Here is a 17,323-nt window from a genome sequence, read left to right as displayed (position 1 = left end):
TATTCTATCCCTGTCAAAGCTTTTGATTTGGATGTCACAACGTAGTCGACAATGCAACTGTCGGTGCTTTACTAGTTGTTACTGTTATATTTGATTCCTTTCTTTTTCTTTATTTCCCTTTTTGCCCCCTAATTCTTTCTTCACTTGCGCTGTATTAATTCCAAATTTCAATGCTTTGATTTGTCTATTTACTGTAACTGCCCAACTGTTTGTTCTATTTGATCTGGGTTTGTCTTCTTTCATCTCTGCACTATCTTTCTCTTCTGTTTTAAGGTAATAAAGAATCCTTTTTCATGCTACCGCTTTGTTATTATTTCACTGCCAATGCTTCTTTAATGTGTTCTGTTGGATTCAATGTCTGTAATATGATAATGGTTTAGTCCTCTAAATGGTCTTATTTCGTGCATTTTCAACCATTGATTCTTGGAATGAATGGTTTTGTATTTATTAATAGCCGAGGAGCTGAGGGTGGGTTGTGTGGGTCTTTTTTATATAATGGCCTTTGAAATTTTGGATGTATTTTGTTTTCCTGTCAGTTTCCTGTGAATATGCGAGTTGGGGAAGATTCAAAAAAGACACTGCTAATTTGAGGTATTTTCTTTGAGTGAAATATTGACTTGGTTGTTTGGGTATTAAATGTACAGTTAGTCTTTTGAATCCAATAATTTGATTGGTAAAGATTCTGTCTTTATTTCCTCTCTGTATGTTGAAGTCAAAGTAGTAGGGAGATCCTTTTCCTCTTTCTTCCCGGTTTGATCGAAAAGGAAAAAAAAATAATATGACAAGGGGAAGAGCTGATGCGAATCCAAAGAAACGGCTAATCACTTGGATAGTAGTTTTGGTTGTCTGTTGTGGTTGCTTCTATGCATACACCCGAAACAACAGTTCATCTGCACTAGAGTATGGAAGTAAATCTTTGAGGAAATTTGGTTCTTCTTACTGGCATGGGGATGACGATACTGTTGATCCTTCTGCTAAACTCGATGAAGATGGAGATGATGGTGTCATGCTGAGGAGTTTCCCTGTGAGTGAAATTTATATGAGCCAAATTCTTTACCATTTTGCACTTGTATTTTTTTATGGATTACCTGATATAAATTGTTTTTGCTGCTAATTGGTTTGTCGAAGGTTTGTGATGATCGACATTCCGAGCTTATTCCTTGCCTAGACAGGAATTTTATATACCAGACAAGATTGAAGCTGGATTTATCTGTGATGGAACACTACGAAAGACATTGCCCACAGCCCGAAAGACGCTACAATTGTTTGATTCCTCCTCCACCTGGATACAAGGTGAAGCCTTGCTCTAGTTTTCCATGTTAAATGGAATTATAAAAGTTCATAGGTTTCTGGTCGTGCAGATTTAGGCATTATAAAGTGTTTAGTTCTTGATGGTTTCAGATACCTATCAAGTGGCCCAAAAGCAGGGATGAGGTATGGAAAGCAAATATACCACATACCCACCTTGCAACGGAAAAATCTGACCAGAATTGGATGGTTGTCAAGGGTGACAAGATTTCATTTCCTGGAGGTGGAACTCACTTCCATTATGGGGCAGACAAGTATATTGCTTCGATGGCAAATGTAAGTGAATTGTCCTGTTCAGGAAGGAAAAAGGACAAAATACTGGTTATTTGAATATATGAAACTCAGTCTGATCATCAGCAGTAATCATATTCATGTTTTCAACTGGCAGATGCTGAACTTTCCAGACAACATTTTAAACAATGAGGGAAATATTCGAACTGTTTTTGATGTGGGTTGTGGAGTTGCTAGTTTTGGAGGATATCTTCTTTCGTCTGGTATCATTGCAATGTCTTTAGCACCAAATGATGTTCATCAAAACCAGATCCAGTTTGCCCTGGAGAGAGGAATTCCTGCATATCTCGGTGTTTTAGGGACAAAGAGACTTCCTTACCCAAGTAGATCTTTTGAACTTGCACATTGTTCACGTTGTAGGATTGATTGGCTTCAAAGGAATGGAATCCTTCTTCTTGAGCTAGACCGGGTACTCAGGCCAGGAGGTTATTTTGCCTATTCATCTCCTGAAGCATACGCCCAGGATGAAGAAGATTTGAGAATTTGGAGAGCAATGAGTGCCCTTGTGGAACGAATGTGTTGGAAGATAGCTGCTAAAAGGAATCAAACTGTTATTTGGGTCAAACCCCTGACAAATGACTGTTTCATGCAAAGAGAGCCTGGTACTCATCCTCCCATGTGCAAATCTGATGATGATCCAGATGCAGTTTGGGGTGTTCCAATGGAAGCTTGTATCACTCCTTACTCCAGTAGTGAGTACTTCTGCCCTTTGTCTTGTATATGTCATCTGATCGTCTGCTTTGCCTATCTATGAACTATTGCTACATAAATATTGTAGAGAATTTTGTGAAGTTCCTGCAAATTTAGACTGAAGTAAGTATCCAATTGATTCTTATCATCTGCAAGCTAGAATTAAACATGGACTACTGCTACATGTATGTGTTGAAGAGACTAACATAAAGCTCAAGGACTTTAGACTAAAATAACTTTTTCTACCAAATATGCAAACTAGAACTAAACATGTTGACACAGCACTCTTTTTTAGATAGAAATGACTTTTAACTTTGAAGCCATTGTTTTAGAACGAAAAGCATACTTCAGAGTATAGTTACTCTTATGCTCAATGAGATTCTCTACTTACCTAGTGCAATCTTCTGGTATCTTAATGTTATTGCTTTTTGCATATGTAAGTTCTAAAAACTATATGCAGAAAGGCAGAATTAAGCATGTATTAATGATTGATTTTTATCTATTCTTTTATAATTTATGACAATTAGAGAAGTAAACCTCTATTATCAATATTAAATAAGGAGGTGAATTTCCCATAAAATTTTTATTTCTCAAAAGAAACATTGCTCTGCACCTTGCTTTCCTGTTGCATTATAAGCTGTTTCCATGCTAGAAGAGATTAATACTGGAAGTTGACATGCTGTTTCGATCCAATCAGAAATTCAGAAAGCAAGAGGGAGTGGGTTGGCTCCTTGGCCTGCTCGTTTGACTACTCCACCTCCCCGTCTTGCTGATTTGGGCTACTCTGATGAAATGTTTGTAAAGGACACGGTAATCTGTCGCAAAACTTCTACCTATTTATGTGTGCATGCATTAAAGAAGCTGGTTTATGACAGTGGTTGATGTGTTGCAGGATCTTTGGCAGCGAAGAGTTGAAAACTATTGGAATCTTTTGGGTCCACATGTTGAGTCTGATACAGTGAGAAATTTAATGGACGTGAAGGCAAACATGGGTTCATTTGCAGCTGCTCTGAATGACAAAGATGTTTGGGTGATGAATGTGGTGCCAGAAGATGGACCTAACACTCTGAAGATAATATATGACAGAGGCCTGATAGGAACCGTGCATAACTGGTATGTTCAGAATTTTAATTAGACAATTAATTTGACTTTGTTAGTTTAATATGCAATGGCTTCTTTTAGCATAGTCCTGCTTCGAGGGGGGCAAGGAAGATTGTGGTGAGGATTTCAAAATAGACATGCTAATACTTAGTTTAGCTTCAGAAAGGTTAATAGTTAGTTTTCTCGGAGACTAAAGAGTGCAGTAGGCAGGGTCTAGACTCCATAGGTTCCAAGAGACCAAACAGTTACAGCTCCCAGATCGAAGAAGTTATTAACAGCTAATATGAAACTGAGTAATCGACGGCTGCAATCAATTATCAGAAATGTTCTAAAGCCCTTTTACGTATTCTTTACCTAAGCGTAAGCAGTTTTTGCTTTACCCTGAATGAAATAAGGGGAAACCCCTGAGGTGCAAGATTTCACCCCCCACCGTCTTCCTCCCCCTGCCCCCCCTGCCCCAATTTTCAGTTCCATTTTCATATATTTCATTTTTGGTCTTGCTTGAAGTATCCTATTTGTTGCTAAAATTCGTGTGCCCGGCAACTAACAGGTGTGAAAGCTTCTCAACTTATCCAAGAACTTATGATCTCCTTCATGCTTGGACTGTCTTCTCTGATATTGAAAAGAAAGACTGTAGCATTGTGGATTTATTAATAGAAATGGACCGCATCTTGAGGCCTAAGGGTTTCATCATTGTTAATGATAAGCGACCAACAGTGGAGTTGATAAAGAAATATTTAGGAGCATTACACTGGGAATCAGTGGCAACAGCAGACTCTCAGCTGGACTCAGAGCAAGATGAGGACGTAGTGCTCATAATTCAAAAGAAAATGTGGCTTACAAGTGAAAGCCTTAAGGATTCGGAGTAAGAGAGCAAAGTTCCAATTCAAGAAATGCCTTTGACTTCATAAGGTCCCATCATTGGAGGGTGGGCACAAACAATGCCCATTTCTGCAATTTTTGTAGCCTTGTCTTCTTTTATATCTCTTCCATCTTCAGTGTAGAACATAGAAGACAGCTTATCCAGAATATTGGTCCTATTCCTCTCTTTTTTTAACCCATTTATATTGGATAAATTTATAGATTGTGTAAGATAATTATTCTTTCATCAATTAATTTCCTTGAATAATAAATGTAAGATTACGCACTGTTGAAGAGTTCCCTTATTCAATTGCGTGGGAAAGGAGATGTACTCTCCATGTTTATTTACATAATTCTCAAAATTGATTTAGTATAGTAAAATTTTGATAAATTAATAATCTCAATTAAATAATATTTTTGATCTCTTGATTTGGAATGAATGTGATAAATTAATAATTCGGTAAATTTATAAGATAATACATTTTTAAAAAAAAAATTTAATTTTACTTTATATATAAATTAATAATTTCCTTTTATGACTTAATTAGGAGGATTTTATAATATATGATTTTAATGTTACTTGTTTCTTCTTGAAGCTGAAATGTCGTTAAACCTCATCTCTTAACTTTTTAATTACATTAAGAAGTTTTGGTATACTATTCTTATATTGTAAGAGAAAATTGATATTGACTGATAAATAATTAACCTTCTTATCGTATTTAATATTATTGCTTAGCTCACTTGCAACTTAAACTTTTCTTACACTTACTGTTGCAATTACTTTTGAATGCAATTTGGATTTTTTATGTTATATTCACATAATACTTTTCGCATTTTATCTGTTATTATTGATGTCTTTATATCTTTAAAATGAGAAACCAATATGTTTAGTTTTACCATTTGTAATATTAATATTTTTTTATATATTTATATATATAGTAATATATATAATATTTTNAGTATATATCGAATGTAATTATAGTTTGTTACAAAAATGGCTAGATTCGTTACTTCTATTTAATAAAACTAATTACATTCATAGACATTGTTTTGATTAAACAAATACATAAAATAATGATAATTCGTAATTCAATAATTAGGCAATATTCGTATAATCACAATACACAATACATATATTAAATTCAGTATTTTGAAAAGATAAATAAAGAATATCTCAATAGTTTTATTTTTTATTAATTAATATACAAATTAATAAATTATTAATTTATCGATTAAATAATATCTAGGTTAATTAATAAATTTTCAAAGTCCTAAGAATATTAATTTATAAAGATTTTACTATACTTCATTTCATCATTGAAATTTTGATTACAGAATCTTTTCGAACTATTTATTTTTTAAATATGGATGTATATTTATTATTTTTTAATATTTTAACTAAAACTTGTTATCCAAATTTTCTAAATAAATATCTGATTCAATTTTCATATTACCGTCTGAACTTGCACTCAGATACCTTAACACTATCTACTAAATATCTAAATTACAATAAATTTAAAATTAATTTTTACATATATTATGAATAAATATTAAATTAATAAATTAAAATTAATTTACAAAAATTAAAATTAAAGCTTAAATTCATATGTACAATAATTAATTAACTTTAATAAGTATTACTTTAAATTTATAAATAATAAATAATATATATAATTAAATTTAATATTAAAAATCACTATGTACAATATAAATTGAGAAAAAAAATTCAAACCCGTACCAGGTAATAATTTTATTAACTAAATTAAATTACAAAATATTCTAATTTCTTTTAATCAAATCAAATAATGCAAAATATTCAATTATAAGATACCATTTGACATTCCTATTTGATACATATATATATATATATATATAGCCATTTGAATTACTTGTTTGGCAGAATCGAAGGCTCTAACAAAAATGATATCGAGCAAGTAATAAATCTTAAAAGGGTTAGAAACGTACATTGACTCCAGTCCAGTGGCAGGCATCCCAAAGAAGCCACGAATGTCTCAAGTCAACTCAGCATTTTAAATTAGAAATATTTTTGCTACCAAATATGGCATCGACACGCAAGTAGCATTGTATTTTCTTTTCTGTAACACTAATTACTAAGATTCGAAGCAGAAAATATGAGCCTACAAAATTGAGCTAATATGTAGGAGACAAATCTTTTCGTTTGTTCTTCAATCAGGCAGATTTCACCTTGGCTGATGCTGCAGCCAGGTGGGAAAGGATTCTATGTCCAACCAACACAAGGAAAACTCCCAAGAAACCAAGTAGTTTCAGTGTTTGGAATAGATCCAACTGCACCAACAACATCAAATACAAAAGTTAATGAATGAGATACAACATAATCAATTTTGGCAATTGACTTTGCTAACCACTACATAATAATACTAACCTTCAACCAGAAAAGCACATACAGCAACAGAACTGCTCCAATTCCAACATGGAAGAGAATGGCAAATGTGGCAGGTATGGCTTTGCTGGGAAAGTTCTTCAGGTTCACCCCTAAACGTAATACCTGTCAAACCAAATTCACCCTGTCACTATCAACAAGTCCAAAATAGAATGACCACGCTCTACTAAACTAAATACTACTAAGATATGCACGGATGCAATAACTAGCCAGAAACAGTTTAAAATCATGCCTCCAAAATTGCAACCCCCCATATCTTAACAGCAACACTGCCAATTGAAATGCCAGACTTCTACTGAGATCATTTAACAAGCTCCAAGAATGCTATTAAAACACAAAGCTTTTTCTTTTCCAGGCCCGAGACCAATGAGCTCAATAGCTCCAAAACCTCATGTTAAAAGACTTTCCTGTTTTCCAGTCTAATAAGTCCTTGTTTCTAATCTATGAAACACCCAATGACCCCCCAAGAAAAATACTAAGAAGCAACGGCAGGACAGTGGCATGCAACATGCTACAGACACACAGAAATGTGAGGAGTTGTGAAAATAAGTCCACAAGCCAGGTCCACAAGAAATGTTGATTCAACCTAAGATTTAAAATTTTCAAACAAATTTATAAGTTCACATGTAGAGTCAGGAAGCCCCCAGCCTGACTTTTGGACCAGAACTCAAGAAAAAGTCAAACAATTCAACAAACAAGCATAAAAGATTTAAAACATAAATAAATTAGAAATTCAGATATCAGTAACATTCTGGTTGAATGAAAATATAAAAAGCAACACATGCAGGACTCACCCCAACTAAGAATCCAAGTAATGGCAAGATAGTAAGACCCAGGAAAGCAAGAGAAAGCTCCTTAGGTGGATGCTTTTCAGGAGCCCTGAAGATATGTGTTATCTCTGCTTTGGGCCCATATCTTGAGTAAGGATCAACAGGTTGTGGAGGAGGGCGGGGTGCCTTCTCTGGTGGTTCTGGTAGATCTAACTCGATATGTCCAATAGCTCGTAACAAAGAGTTCTCCTGAAGAAAGCAAAAGATATATATTTATTTCAACATATTTGTGGACTCATACAAATTGAAAATTTTCTAAGAGTAAAAGCAACACTTACCATAACAGCATCACCAACTGCGAGCTCGATGTCATATCTACCTGAGAGATAGAAGAACTTCTCAACCAGCCCAAGAAAATTCTGCAAGACAAGCCATATAGGATTAATAATAAAAAAATGATTTTATAATCCACATAGAACTGAATATTTTTCATCTGATAGTAGTCTCAAATCTTAGAATAGTGCAGTATAAGTTGAGCCAGCTGAAGAAAATTTTAATTTGGGAACAGCTCTTAATAATAGAATAAAACTATAGACGTCTTCTCGTTTCCCAATGAAAAGACCAATTAGTCATTATCATTTGCCATAGGAAATAAGAGAAATCTCAAACAATACTTTGATAATAAGATTTTAAACTGACATACAACCCAAAAAGATACTCAACCTATGAACAAAAAGATACTTAACTAGAACAATCTCAAACTGCTTTCCAGAGTTTCCAACCACAAAGATGTGCTCAATCTTGCTCTCGTGCCTCAACTTGAGCAATGCCTACAAGCCAGCAAACTTAGCAACAAACTGCTGCAAAGAATACAATTCATTCAAAATGAAGACATGTAGATGTACAAACCTGATGTGGCTTAAAAGGACGTCCACGAGGAGTTGTCAACTGAAAGGATATACGCAGCTTCTGGAGGTGGTTTGCTGATAACGATACAACATTTTGTCCAGCTAAATCTAGCCTATATATATAGGATATAAGACCATGAATAAAACTACAGGTCATTGAAAAAAACATAATCAAACACACTAGTCACTTACTTGTGAAAGTGTCGTCAGGACATTATATAGGTATCCAACACAGTCATCAACTATATCAATTATAGGAATTATAGAAACCAACAAAATATAAGTGAAAGAAAAGGTAGACAAATACTTTTTCTGTGTTTCTATGCTCCCAAGATCACCATCAAGTACTGTAATTTCTGCATTTTCAATTTTGATAAGTCCTGTGACAAATATTGGTACTTTTGTTTGGTTCCCCGTAACATAGACCTTTTCATGCTCCGATTCATGAAGCACAATCTACAAAGATTCAAAGTTCATATGTCAAGGAAAGCCAGATCAACATAAAGCTTCAATCCAAGAATAAATTACAACAACAATACCTCAAAAACAAATGTGTAACTTCCAACATCAATGCTCTTCGGCAAGCTGCTCAAGATATGTACCCCAGTTACAGCGTCAAACTTAAGTTCCTGCATTTCATACTTTTTGTAAACAGTGAATCATATTAAACAGAATAAAAAAAATGCAAAAATAACACTTGTAGGCAGCAGAAATTACATCCAACAAAATGAACACTACTTGAGGGAACAACAGACCTGGCTTTCAACTAGAGATGCATCCTTTGAACCAGAACTAAAAGCTCCAACAAGCTTCACTGTTAGAGGTGGTGCATTTGAACCAAGCACAGTGTTAACTCTAACCTGTTAACATTCAAAGAGCAGAAGTAAAAGTCAGTAATAACAGAACCCTCTAAACCAGATTAAGTGATTCCAAATCTGGTATAAATCAAGGAGGCTTAAGTATGTGAATGGATATGAATAAAGGGCGGAAAGCGAGTCAATGGACCACTTATATGCATCATGAATTTGATGCAGTTGAATGAGACTTAAAAGAAGATTCCTTTTTTGATTAAAAGACCAGAACAGGGATCAGCATACACTACCTCAAATGACAAAGTATCTTCATGAAGCAAAATGGAAATGCCACTAACATTAATACCATCAATCTGGGTGGTACGTTTTGGGCACTTTTGAGGAATTTAAGTCACTACTTATTCATGTGAAAGATTTTAACTTGGGACAAACCTTGAGTGAGTCTTTTTTAGTCAAAGAAAGCTCTGTAGATGGAAGTGATAGTATCAGTGGGATGGAAACCCTGCATGGCAAATGAAATTTAAGATCTATTAAGTTCCAGAGTTTCATTATACAAAACCAAAAAAAAGGGAGACATTGGCACACTAAAATTATTACTCATCTCTCTGAATATCATAAGATAAAATGCAATCTCTCTGAGCCTCAAAAGACATAGAAAGTGAGAAAACATGTTGAGAAACACTAAGGGTGCATTTGGATGAGGGAATTTCTTTTGTAGAGAGAATTTAAAAATTCTGAAATAAAATTACCTTGTTTTGCAAAATAAAAATATGAATTGTCAAAATTCTTGGAATTTAAATGAGGAATTTATTAATGGGTCAAATTCTACCATAAGAGGTGGAATTTGTGAAATTCCTTGGTCTTTTAATTAGATATCAACATTTATTATGTTCCCTTTTTTCTCAACTTTTACTTCCTCTAACTCTAACTACAAAAACTCATTTTAAAATATAGTTCTTGATTTTTCCCATATTTATTAGTAATACTTATACATTTTTAAAAAATCTAATGGCACCCATATTGCATATTTTTCTCAACATTTTTCTTCATTCTATCCCTAGCATAATTGTTTTCTTCTACAATTATGTTTTCCAATACTAAAAATTTCTTTTTAAAAAGTACTTATCCAAACAATGCAAGAACAAATGCCATTCTTTTGAATTGAGGCATTCAAAATGCCTTCATTTCAAAATTCTTCAAACTTTCAATATTCCTCGCACAAACACACTCTAAGCTCAATTCCAGAACATACACAATAAACCTAAAACTTCGGCAAACTAGAGCTATACAAATAGGCATGTTCATAATTTCTTGCTTTCTTTCCAGGCACAACCAGAAACTGTATTATTCAAGAGTGACAAAAACTCAACCAAGGTTAAGATATCACTATCATTAAAAAGCTATTGAAATAATCCCATGACCTAATATCATCATCAAATCATATGAAATAAATGCAATGTATTAAAACTGCCAAAAGAAAAACCTTGCCTGTTGCTTTCCAAACAAGCTAAGGAGTCTATTTGGTTGAAGAAATCTTTGGCATCACCAGGAACTCCAATACCAAGGAAGAATTTTGCCAATCCGAGTATTTTGTCCCCTGGAAGCTGTAGACATAAACCAGAAGAATAAGTAAACATTTCAAAAACATAAGATAAGTGGACTAAAAATGCATGATGAGTGAGCTCTCTGTACAGACATTGACACTTCCAGCAGTCACTGCCGCAAATGCTGTTAGCCCTCTAACAACAGATGAGGTGGTTGACAAAGGACCTTGATGTTCATGTCCATCAACAAGTTTATCATCAAAGTAAAGGGCCCCATCATCTGAAATAAGAGATAACTTGATTAACACAGAATGATATTAGAATAAAAACAAATATCAAACTAAATAAGATTTAAAAATAGCAAACAATTCTCTCTTTTTTTTTTTTTTTGATTGAGAGATGATGAATGGAATTATTAGGAGCAAAAAGATTTTGAAAAAAAAAAATCAAACAAAAAAAATAGAACATAGAAAGAACCTGGGAAAAAGGAGAAAATATACATACCATATTTCTCAATACTGTCAAAAAGCTTGCTTATATCATTCTTTAGAGTAATGATCTGCCAACAGTATGCAAACATATATTATGGCATGCCCAGATTAACAATAGAAATGATTGACAAACACAGATAAGAAGGAACAAAAATAAGCGTTAAAATGAAAGCATAACCTTTTTACTAAAGCAGAGATAATTGGATGTCAATAGACACCAAGATATGATTAAATGAAACAATAAACTGAAAACATTTAAAAATATTCATAGAAATGTTGATGATTATGAGCTCATTTGATGAGTCTTGCATTGTTTATAGACCTAAAACATCCCTCTGCGACTTAATATGTTTTAAGAAGTTTAATCAGACTGCCTAGAGTTTTAATATAGCCCTCATCACTACAGAAAGTGGTAGTTCTATGCTTACAAGAAGGATAATCCAATTTTCCTTCTAAGAGTTGTAATATAGCCCTCATAACCACATAAGGGATAATCAATAATCCACTTTTCTCAACATAATAATTTAATAATTAAATAGACACACATAAGAATTGGAGATCTAGTAACATATACTAATCCTTACTTATATTGCTTTTAAAAAACAATAATTTAAGATCCATCCAAGTCTATGAGCTAGATATCCCACATGATATGACTAGCAAATGAAGTAAACCATTTGTAAAAAGACATAGGGCAAGAAAATAATCAATCCAAATTTGAAACAGCAAAATATATACAGATAAAAAAACTGCATATGCCTACAAAAAAGGGGGGCAAAATGAAGATTAATGGGAGAACATGTTAGCATCTATTTAGAGCTAATTAATGTATCAGACTCATGAACTGATCAAAACTTTGACCAGATCAAAGCAAGCAACATTGACTACTTACCAAAGATTGGTCCATTTCTGAAGATGCTAAAGAAACAATTCCAGCAAGTGTTTCAAGTGCTATTCCTGCAAATATATTACAAAGCCTAAGTGGATTAGTATCACACAGTTTGATTAAACTTAATAAATGGGAGAAGAAGATAAGCAGCATTAATCAAAGAGGTAACATCATGATAGAAACAAAAAAGCTATATGGTCAGCTTTACTGGACATCTTCTTTGAAAAACAAGTTGTAGAATCCAGATAAATCATTACCAGCGGCAAAGGCACTAGACTCAGGATTATTTGAACTATAACGCCACCTGCCATCACTCTGGCTGAAAGCCTGGCAACAATTTATAACATAAAATCAACCATTCATGACCAATATACATTGCAACACAAATCAAGCCATAATATTGGCTGACGTGAAAAGGAAAATATAAATATAACAATGGAGGTTTGAGTCAGTTCAAGTAGTGAGCCTCCTCCACAAACCCAAATCTCACCACATGAACAACAAATCCCACCAAAATGGTAGGCCCAGCACCATATCTAAGTCTGACCATAAAACTAAAGCTAGTTATAGCAACAAACCTTGACTGAGCGGAAAACACCCTCAGCATCAGTAAGATAAACATCAGCTTTAGAAGTCTGATCCTGCATTGACAAACAATGCATTAGAGAGTAGGGCAAAAAATGAGAAACAACTTAAAGGTATAGACCCTGTAGAACAGAAGCTAGGTTAATAAGGCCCCTTGATCAACATAACAAAACTGAAGCAAATTTAGGGCATACACAAATCATATACAAAACTCAAAAAATTTCTTAAGCTACATGCATAAAAATGAAGTACATCATAATTGTTAGTATCCCGCATGCATTCATTACCTTGATGAGTACCAAACCTCCTATCGAATAATAGAAGTCCAGCAACGAACTTGCACCATTGACAGCAGTATTAAGTCTTGTAATAATACCCTTTTGCAAAGTAAAAAAAAAAACTAAATTTGAGAAGGGTTAAACAAAGTTAAATGATGTTGAACCATATGTCAACACACAAAATTCAAATACTACCTCAGAAGTTTTCTCGTTTATCTTGCATTTCACTATGCTATTTGCTTTTAGAGCATAGAAAAGATCCTTTGGGGTTGAAGTCAATAAGCCTAGGGTTTCCGAAATGGAGCGGCAAGCTGTGGCAGTCACGTCAGGCTTCTTTCCAATTCCGAGAACCTCAAATGTTCTTAGCGCCTCGTATGTCTCTTCTAAGCTGGTAATCAATTGCATCGAATAAGATAGGCATTGTAAAACCTCATTCTCAAAGATCTCTTTTCTACTTCCAATTCAAACAAAAAAAAATACTAAAATCTTAAATTTCACATCACTAAAATTATTAAGAGAGAGTTTAAATGTAACTGAATTTGACCTTCAACGGTATCTTTCCATTTTCTCCTAATTTCTTTTCCGAACAAACAAACACCAAAAAAAAAAAAAAGAACGGTGTGCTCAAAAAGATTAGGGTTTAAGAAAACCTTTTGAAGGATCCATGGGTTGGAGTGAAGAGCTCAAGAGCGGCAGATCGATGAGAATCCGAGATCGGTTGAAAAAGAGAAGCGGCTCCGCAGATCAATACGAAGAGAAAGAGAGCCAGAAATCCAGCTAGACTTCTGGCCATTCCTGCAATTAAGATCCAAGACACACACCCTCAGTCAGTCAACCGCCTAAAATCTGACGTTTATTTTGCAAAGAAAATTTTTTATAGGATTCAAAAACCAAGAGGAAACTGGTGATAATTTGGGAAACCCGGGTTTAAGAAATATTTAGATCGAGAAAGGGTAAACGTACGTGAAATGTGGGAGAAATTCGTCTTCGTCTGTGTTGTGTTTCTTTTTTCGGTGAAGTCTTCGCAGAAGCGATGGACTACTAGCAATGGAGTGAGTAGTAGTAGGAGAAAATAATGTAAATTACCCTATTTGTCCAAGTTTAAGGTGAATTTACCCAGTTTGTCCCACGTACATTTCCCACCAAGATGGTATGGGCTGGGCCCAACTGGAGAAGCCTCAATTTTTGTAAAAAGTATTATATATCTAACTAGCTGGTGACGGACGCTAGGCCGTACGAGTCCTTACTTGTCAATAATATTTACAGATTATTTTAAGTAATTAAATAATTTTATAATAAAGTGAAAGCACCAAACCATGGTACAGCAAAGGAATTGTGCATGATTCTACAAACTTTAAACAATTTTATTATGCCACCTCATAGTTCAATAAAAAGGAAAGGAAAAAAATTTTAAGTATCTTAATTTAAACAAAATGCAAAATATGTCAGCAAATTTGACAAACGTAAACAAATCATTTTTTCCCAACTTCACATAAGTTGATCCAGCTTTGTCCCCTGAAAAACAATTTGTAAAGAGATTGAAACACTATTGGTAATAAAAATAATGCAGTCATACAAACATGCTGAGACAGGTTTTGCTCATTATTGCTAATAATATTAGATTGTGCCTCGTGGGATGCGCTTATGTATCCCACAAGATTAAATGAGGTTTGAATAAAAAAATTTATTCGAAATAGTTTATTGTTTTCATTAGAAAATGGGGTAGCATATGATAATTGTTTAAAAGCATAAATTATTTGTTTTAAAGGCAATAAAAAAACAATTATTAGGATAATCTACTGAATTAAATGTAGAAATATTATATGTTGTTTTGATTTTTTGCTAGTTGTTATGTATATGCAAAAGCTATCATTGCAACTGTGCCTGTCAACAAAACACGAAGGCCCTTAATGGAAATTAAGGCCATGATCCCATGCTTTGCTTTTGTACATAAATGTATACACAAAATAACAAAAAAAAACATGATAGTTTTTCATGTATAGCAGTGCTTGTTAATAAAAATAGAAAGCATTTTAGGGCATAGGTCTCTTTGTAGTTCCAAATGCTGTCAACATCAAATGACTGGTGAAGATTCTTCCCTGATTTTGTTTTTGGGTGTGTGAATAACTTTGGAGGTAACTTTGTAAAGAAAAAAAAAAGAAGTAAGAAATTTGATTGTTAATTACTATATAAGGTAAGGAGTGTTTCAATCAATGCCGATTTGAAAAAAACTCACTTAAAAATGTTAGGAGTTGAGAGAGTTTGAAGAAAGGTGAGTCGCGGGATGAGAGAAAATGAGTCGTCAAAGGCTTAAAACCCCATAATATATCAATATATGTGCTCGTGTATCAATACATATGATAACTCTATTATATAGAGTTATTTTGATAAATTTGAGAAGCTTAAATATCTAGATCTTTGAAATTTTAAGTTCGAATTATAGTATTTTAAGTGTTTTCCTAGTTTAAGTTTAATTAGATATTGAGTAGTTAATTTAAGTTTTTTTAGTTAAATTTTATATTATTTTGTTTAAATTACTTTAAGAGTAGTTATTGTTGGTTTCTCTTATTGCTTTTGTAGAAAATTTAATGAAAAAAGCTCATTTGATGAAAATTCGTGCAAGTATGGTGATGGCTTCATTTGTATATGTTTTGGTATTTTGACCATATCTCTCTCTACAAAACTCCAAATGAACTTAAACCACTAGAATATTAAGAGGAGGGGCTACAAGATTTATGTTTACCACTTCACCCAATTCTGATTGGATCATGGTCAAAATATTTGTCTAAGTCGGAGTACTGCAGTAGTATGTACGGACTAAACATGATTCGGTATTTGGAGTATATCTTTTAACTCAGAAGTCCAATTGACTTGATTCTTTAGCCATTGGAAATTTAAGAGATAGGGCTACAACTTTTATATCTACTACTTTCCATAGTTTGGAGCAAGTCAGGGTGAAAATTATGTTCAAAGTTGATAGATGGCCGCAGCACTAGACGATTTTCCAAAAATTAAAATTTGACAGGATTTTAAAAATTAAGTTAGTTAGAGCTTATTTAAGGGACCTTTTTTAAAGGTTTTGAGAAGAAGGCAGCAAGCAACTATTGGGGAGACTTGGAGCTAAGAACAAAGAAAAAAAACAAGAGAATTTGAGAGAGAATTGAGATCATAAAGCTCTAATAATTAGTTTTTTTCTCTGCTTTTGTGTTTCTTTTATTTTCTTTGATTTGGTTTCATGGCTAAATTTCTTTGGATATTGTTTTTATTAGATATTATGAGCTCAATTATTTTTCTAGGATTGTAGTGGATTTTAACATGTAGTTTGAATGTTATTTTCTCTTTTATTTATCATGAATGAGTGCAGTTTTGCTTATTCAAATATGTTCTTAATGCTTTTGATTTTTTTTTTCTTAATGCTTTTAATTGTCTAGCTAACAATTAACTGATTGTAAAACTAATTGACACTCGACAAAAAGATATTAGATTAGACTAAGATTTGAATAGCGTATGTTCGCATCACTTAAGTGATTTGATTCGTCATTCAGGTAGACATACGTCAATTGCCATCTATAGCCACATTAGGACACTTGCTCAATGAACTTAATTTAATTTATTCCTATAAACATATAGTGAACTAATTAAGTTAAGTACTTGTACAAGCAACTCGACGAAGACTCGTCTATAGCTTTGAATTCTAGGTTTGTAAAACCACCTAGGAAAGATAAATAACAAGAAAAGATGGTATCAGATGAAATGTTGAATGAACCTATAATCCAAGGTCTTTAATACACTATTTTTCTCAACTTATTTAGTTTGTTAGTTTATTTAGTGTCGATTTTTAATTATTTTTAATTAGTTTTGCTTTAATTTTTGGATTACTTAAATAAGATTAATTAATTTTATAATTTTAGTACTTAATGAAACTTTAGAAACAAATCCTTGTGGGAACGATAATCTGGACTTACTATCTATATTACTTGTTCGATATGTATACTTGCGTGTGCAAAATTAACATCAAGTTTTTGACGCTGTTGCCGAGGATTATGTTTTCTTTGTTATTTGATAATATTAAAATTTTTCAGATTAGTCTTAATTTAAGTTTTATTTCTTTGGTTTGCAATTGTGTTCAGCTATTGTATGAGAAGAGCAAACAACTTTGATACTATCCCATGTGATTTAGAAATTGAGCGACCATTACGCAAACTTTGACGAGAGAATCAACAAGGTGTTACTACAGTAAATACAATGGTTGATCAACAAGGTAAATAGCAGATCCAAAAGTGTGTAGTAGCTGTCCATCATTGCTTAAGGGATTATGTTGTTCCTTTGGTACAAGGAATTCCATCAAGCATTGAAAGGCAAGCTATTCAAGC

The 17,323-nt window shown here is 33.3% G+C and overlaps 2 protein-coding genes across 4 annotated transcripts; one reads left to right on the top strand and one right to left on the bottom strand.

The window, feature by feature from the left end:
* On the top strand, nt 171-4,556 carry LOC18613119 (probable methyltransferase PMT3). Of its 2 annotated transcripts, XM_007050198.2 has the most exons (9): nt 171-273; nt 537-591; nt 713-1,024; nt 1,129-1,293; nt 1,402-1,584; nt 1,697-2,291; nt 2,987-3,099; nt 3,182-3,402; nt 3,941-4,397. In XM_007050198.2, exons 3-9 carry the CDS (start codon nt 779-781, stop codon nt 4,257-4,259), a joined length of 1,842 nt encoding a protein of 613 aa, XP_007050260.2. In that variant the 5' UTR covers nt 171-273; nt 537-591; nt 713-778; the 3' UTR covers nt 4,260-4,397. The 2 variants fall into 2 exon arrangements, with proteins under 2 accessions (XP_007050260.2, XP_017976791.1); XM_018121302.1 differs by lacking the exon at nt 171-273 and having other exon boundaries at nt 509-591; nt 3,941-4,556.
* LOC18613118 (dolichyl-diphosphooligosaccharide--protein glycosyltransferase subunit 2) lies at nt 6,164-14,007 on the bottom strand. 2 transcript variants are annotated; one of them, XM_018113909.1, is made up of 20 exons: nt 13,914-14,007; nt 13,601-13,745; nt 13,146-13,338; nt 12,960-13,049; nt 12,666-12,728; nt 12,345-12,414; nt 12,091-12,155; nt 11,212-11,266; nt 10,860-10,987; nt 10,652-10,767; nt 9,596-9,665; nt 9,107-9,211; nt 8,891-8,992; nt 8,659-8,807; nt 8,353-8,464; nt 8,190-8,273; nt 7,782-7,862; nt 7,468-7,692; nt 6,656-6,778; nt 6,164-6,558 (listed from the first exon to the last, which is right to left on the bottom strand). In XM_018113909.1, the coding sequence occupies exons 2-20, from the start codon at nt 13,741-13,743 to the stop codon at nt 6,442-6,444; spliced, it is 2,091 nt and encodes a 696-aa protein (XP_017969398.1). In that variant the 5' UTR covers nt 13,744-13,745; nt 13,914-14,007; the 3' UTR covers nt 6,164-6,441. The 2 variants fall into 2 exon arrangements, with proteins under 2 accessions (XP_017969398.1, XP_007050256.2); XM_007050194.2 differs by having other exon boundaries at nt 8,891-8,980.

This window comes from Theobroma cacao, chromosome 1 (assembly GCF_000208745.1).
Source record: "Theobroma cacao cultivar B97-61/B2 chromosome 1, Criollo_cocoa_genome_V2, whole genome shotgun sequence".
In the NCBI taxonomy this organism is placed as follows: domain Eukaryota; kingdom Viridiplantae; phylum Streptophyta; class Magnoliopsida; order Malvales; family Malvaceae; genus Theobroma; species Theobroma cacao.
The sequence above is the reverse complement of the archived record's forward strand: the minus strand, read 5'-3'. Positions and strand labels throughout refer to the sequence as shown.

Coding starts and splice junctions, on each gene's coding strand:
- LOC18613118 (XM_018113909.1), bottom strand. CDS start 13,743: ATGGCCAGAAGTCTAGCTGGATTTCTGGCTCTCTTTCTCTTCGTATTG. Junction 12,156..12,344: donor GTCTAGTGCCTTTGCCGCTG/GTAATGATTTAT, acceptor ATATATTTGCAG/GAATAGCACTTGAAACACTT. Junction 7,693..7,781: donor CAGTTGGTGATGCTGTTATG/GTAAGTGTTGCT, acceptor TGCTTTCTTCAG/GAGAACTCTTTGTTACGAGC.
- LOC18613119 (XM_018121302.1), top strand. CDS start 779: ATGACAAGGGGAAGAGCTGATGCGAATCCAAAGAAACGGCTAATCACT. Junction 3,100..3,181: donor AAATGTTTGTAAAGGACACG/GTAATCTGTCGC, acceptor GATGTGTTGCAG/GATCTTTGGCAGCGAAGAGT. Junction 3,403..3,940: donor ATAGGAACCGTGCATAACTG/GTATGTTCAGAA, acceptor GGCAACTAACAG/GTGTGAAAGCTTCTCAACTT.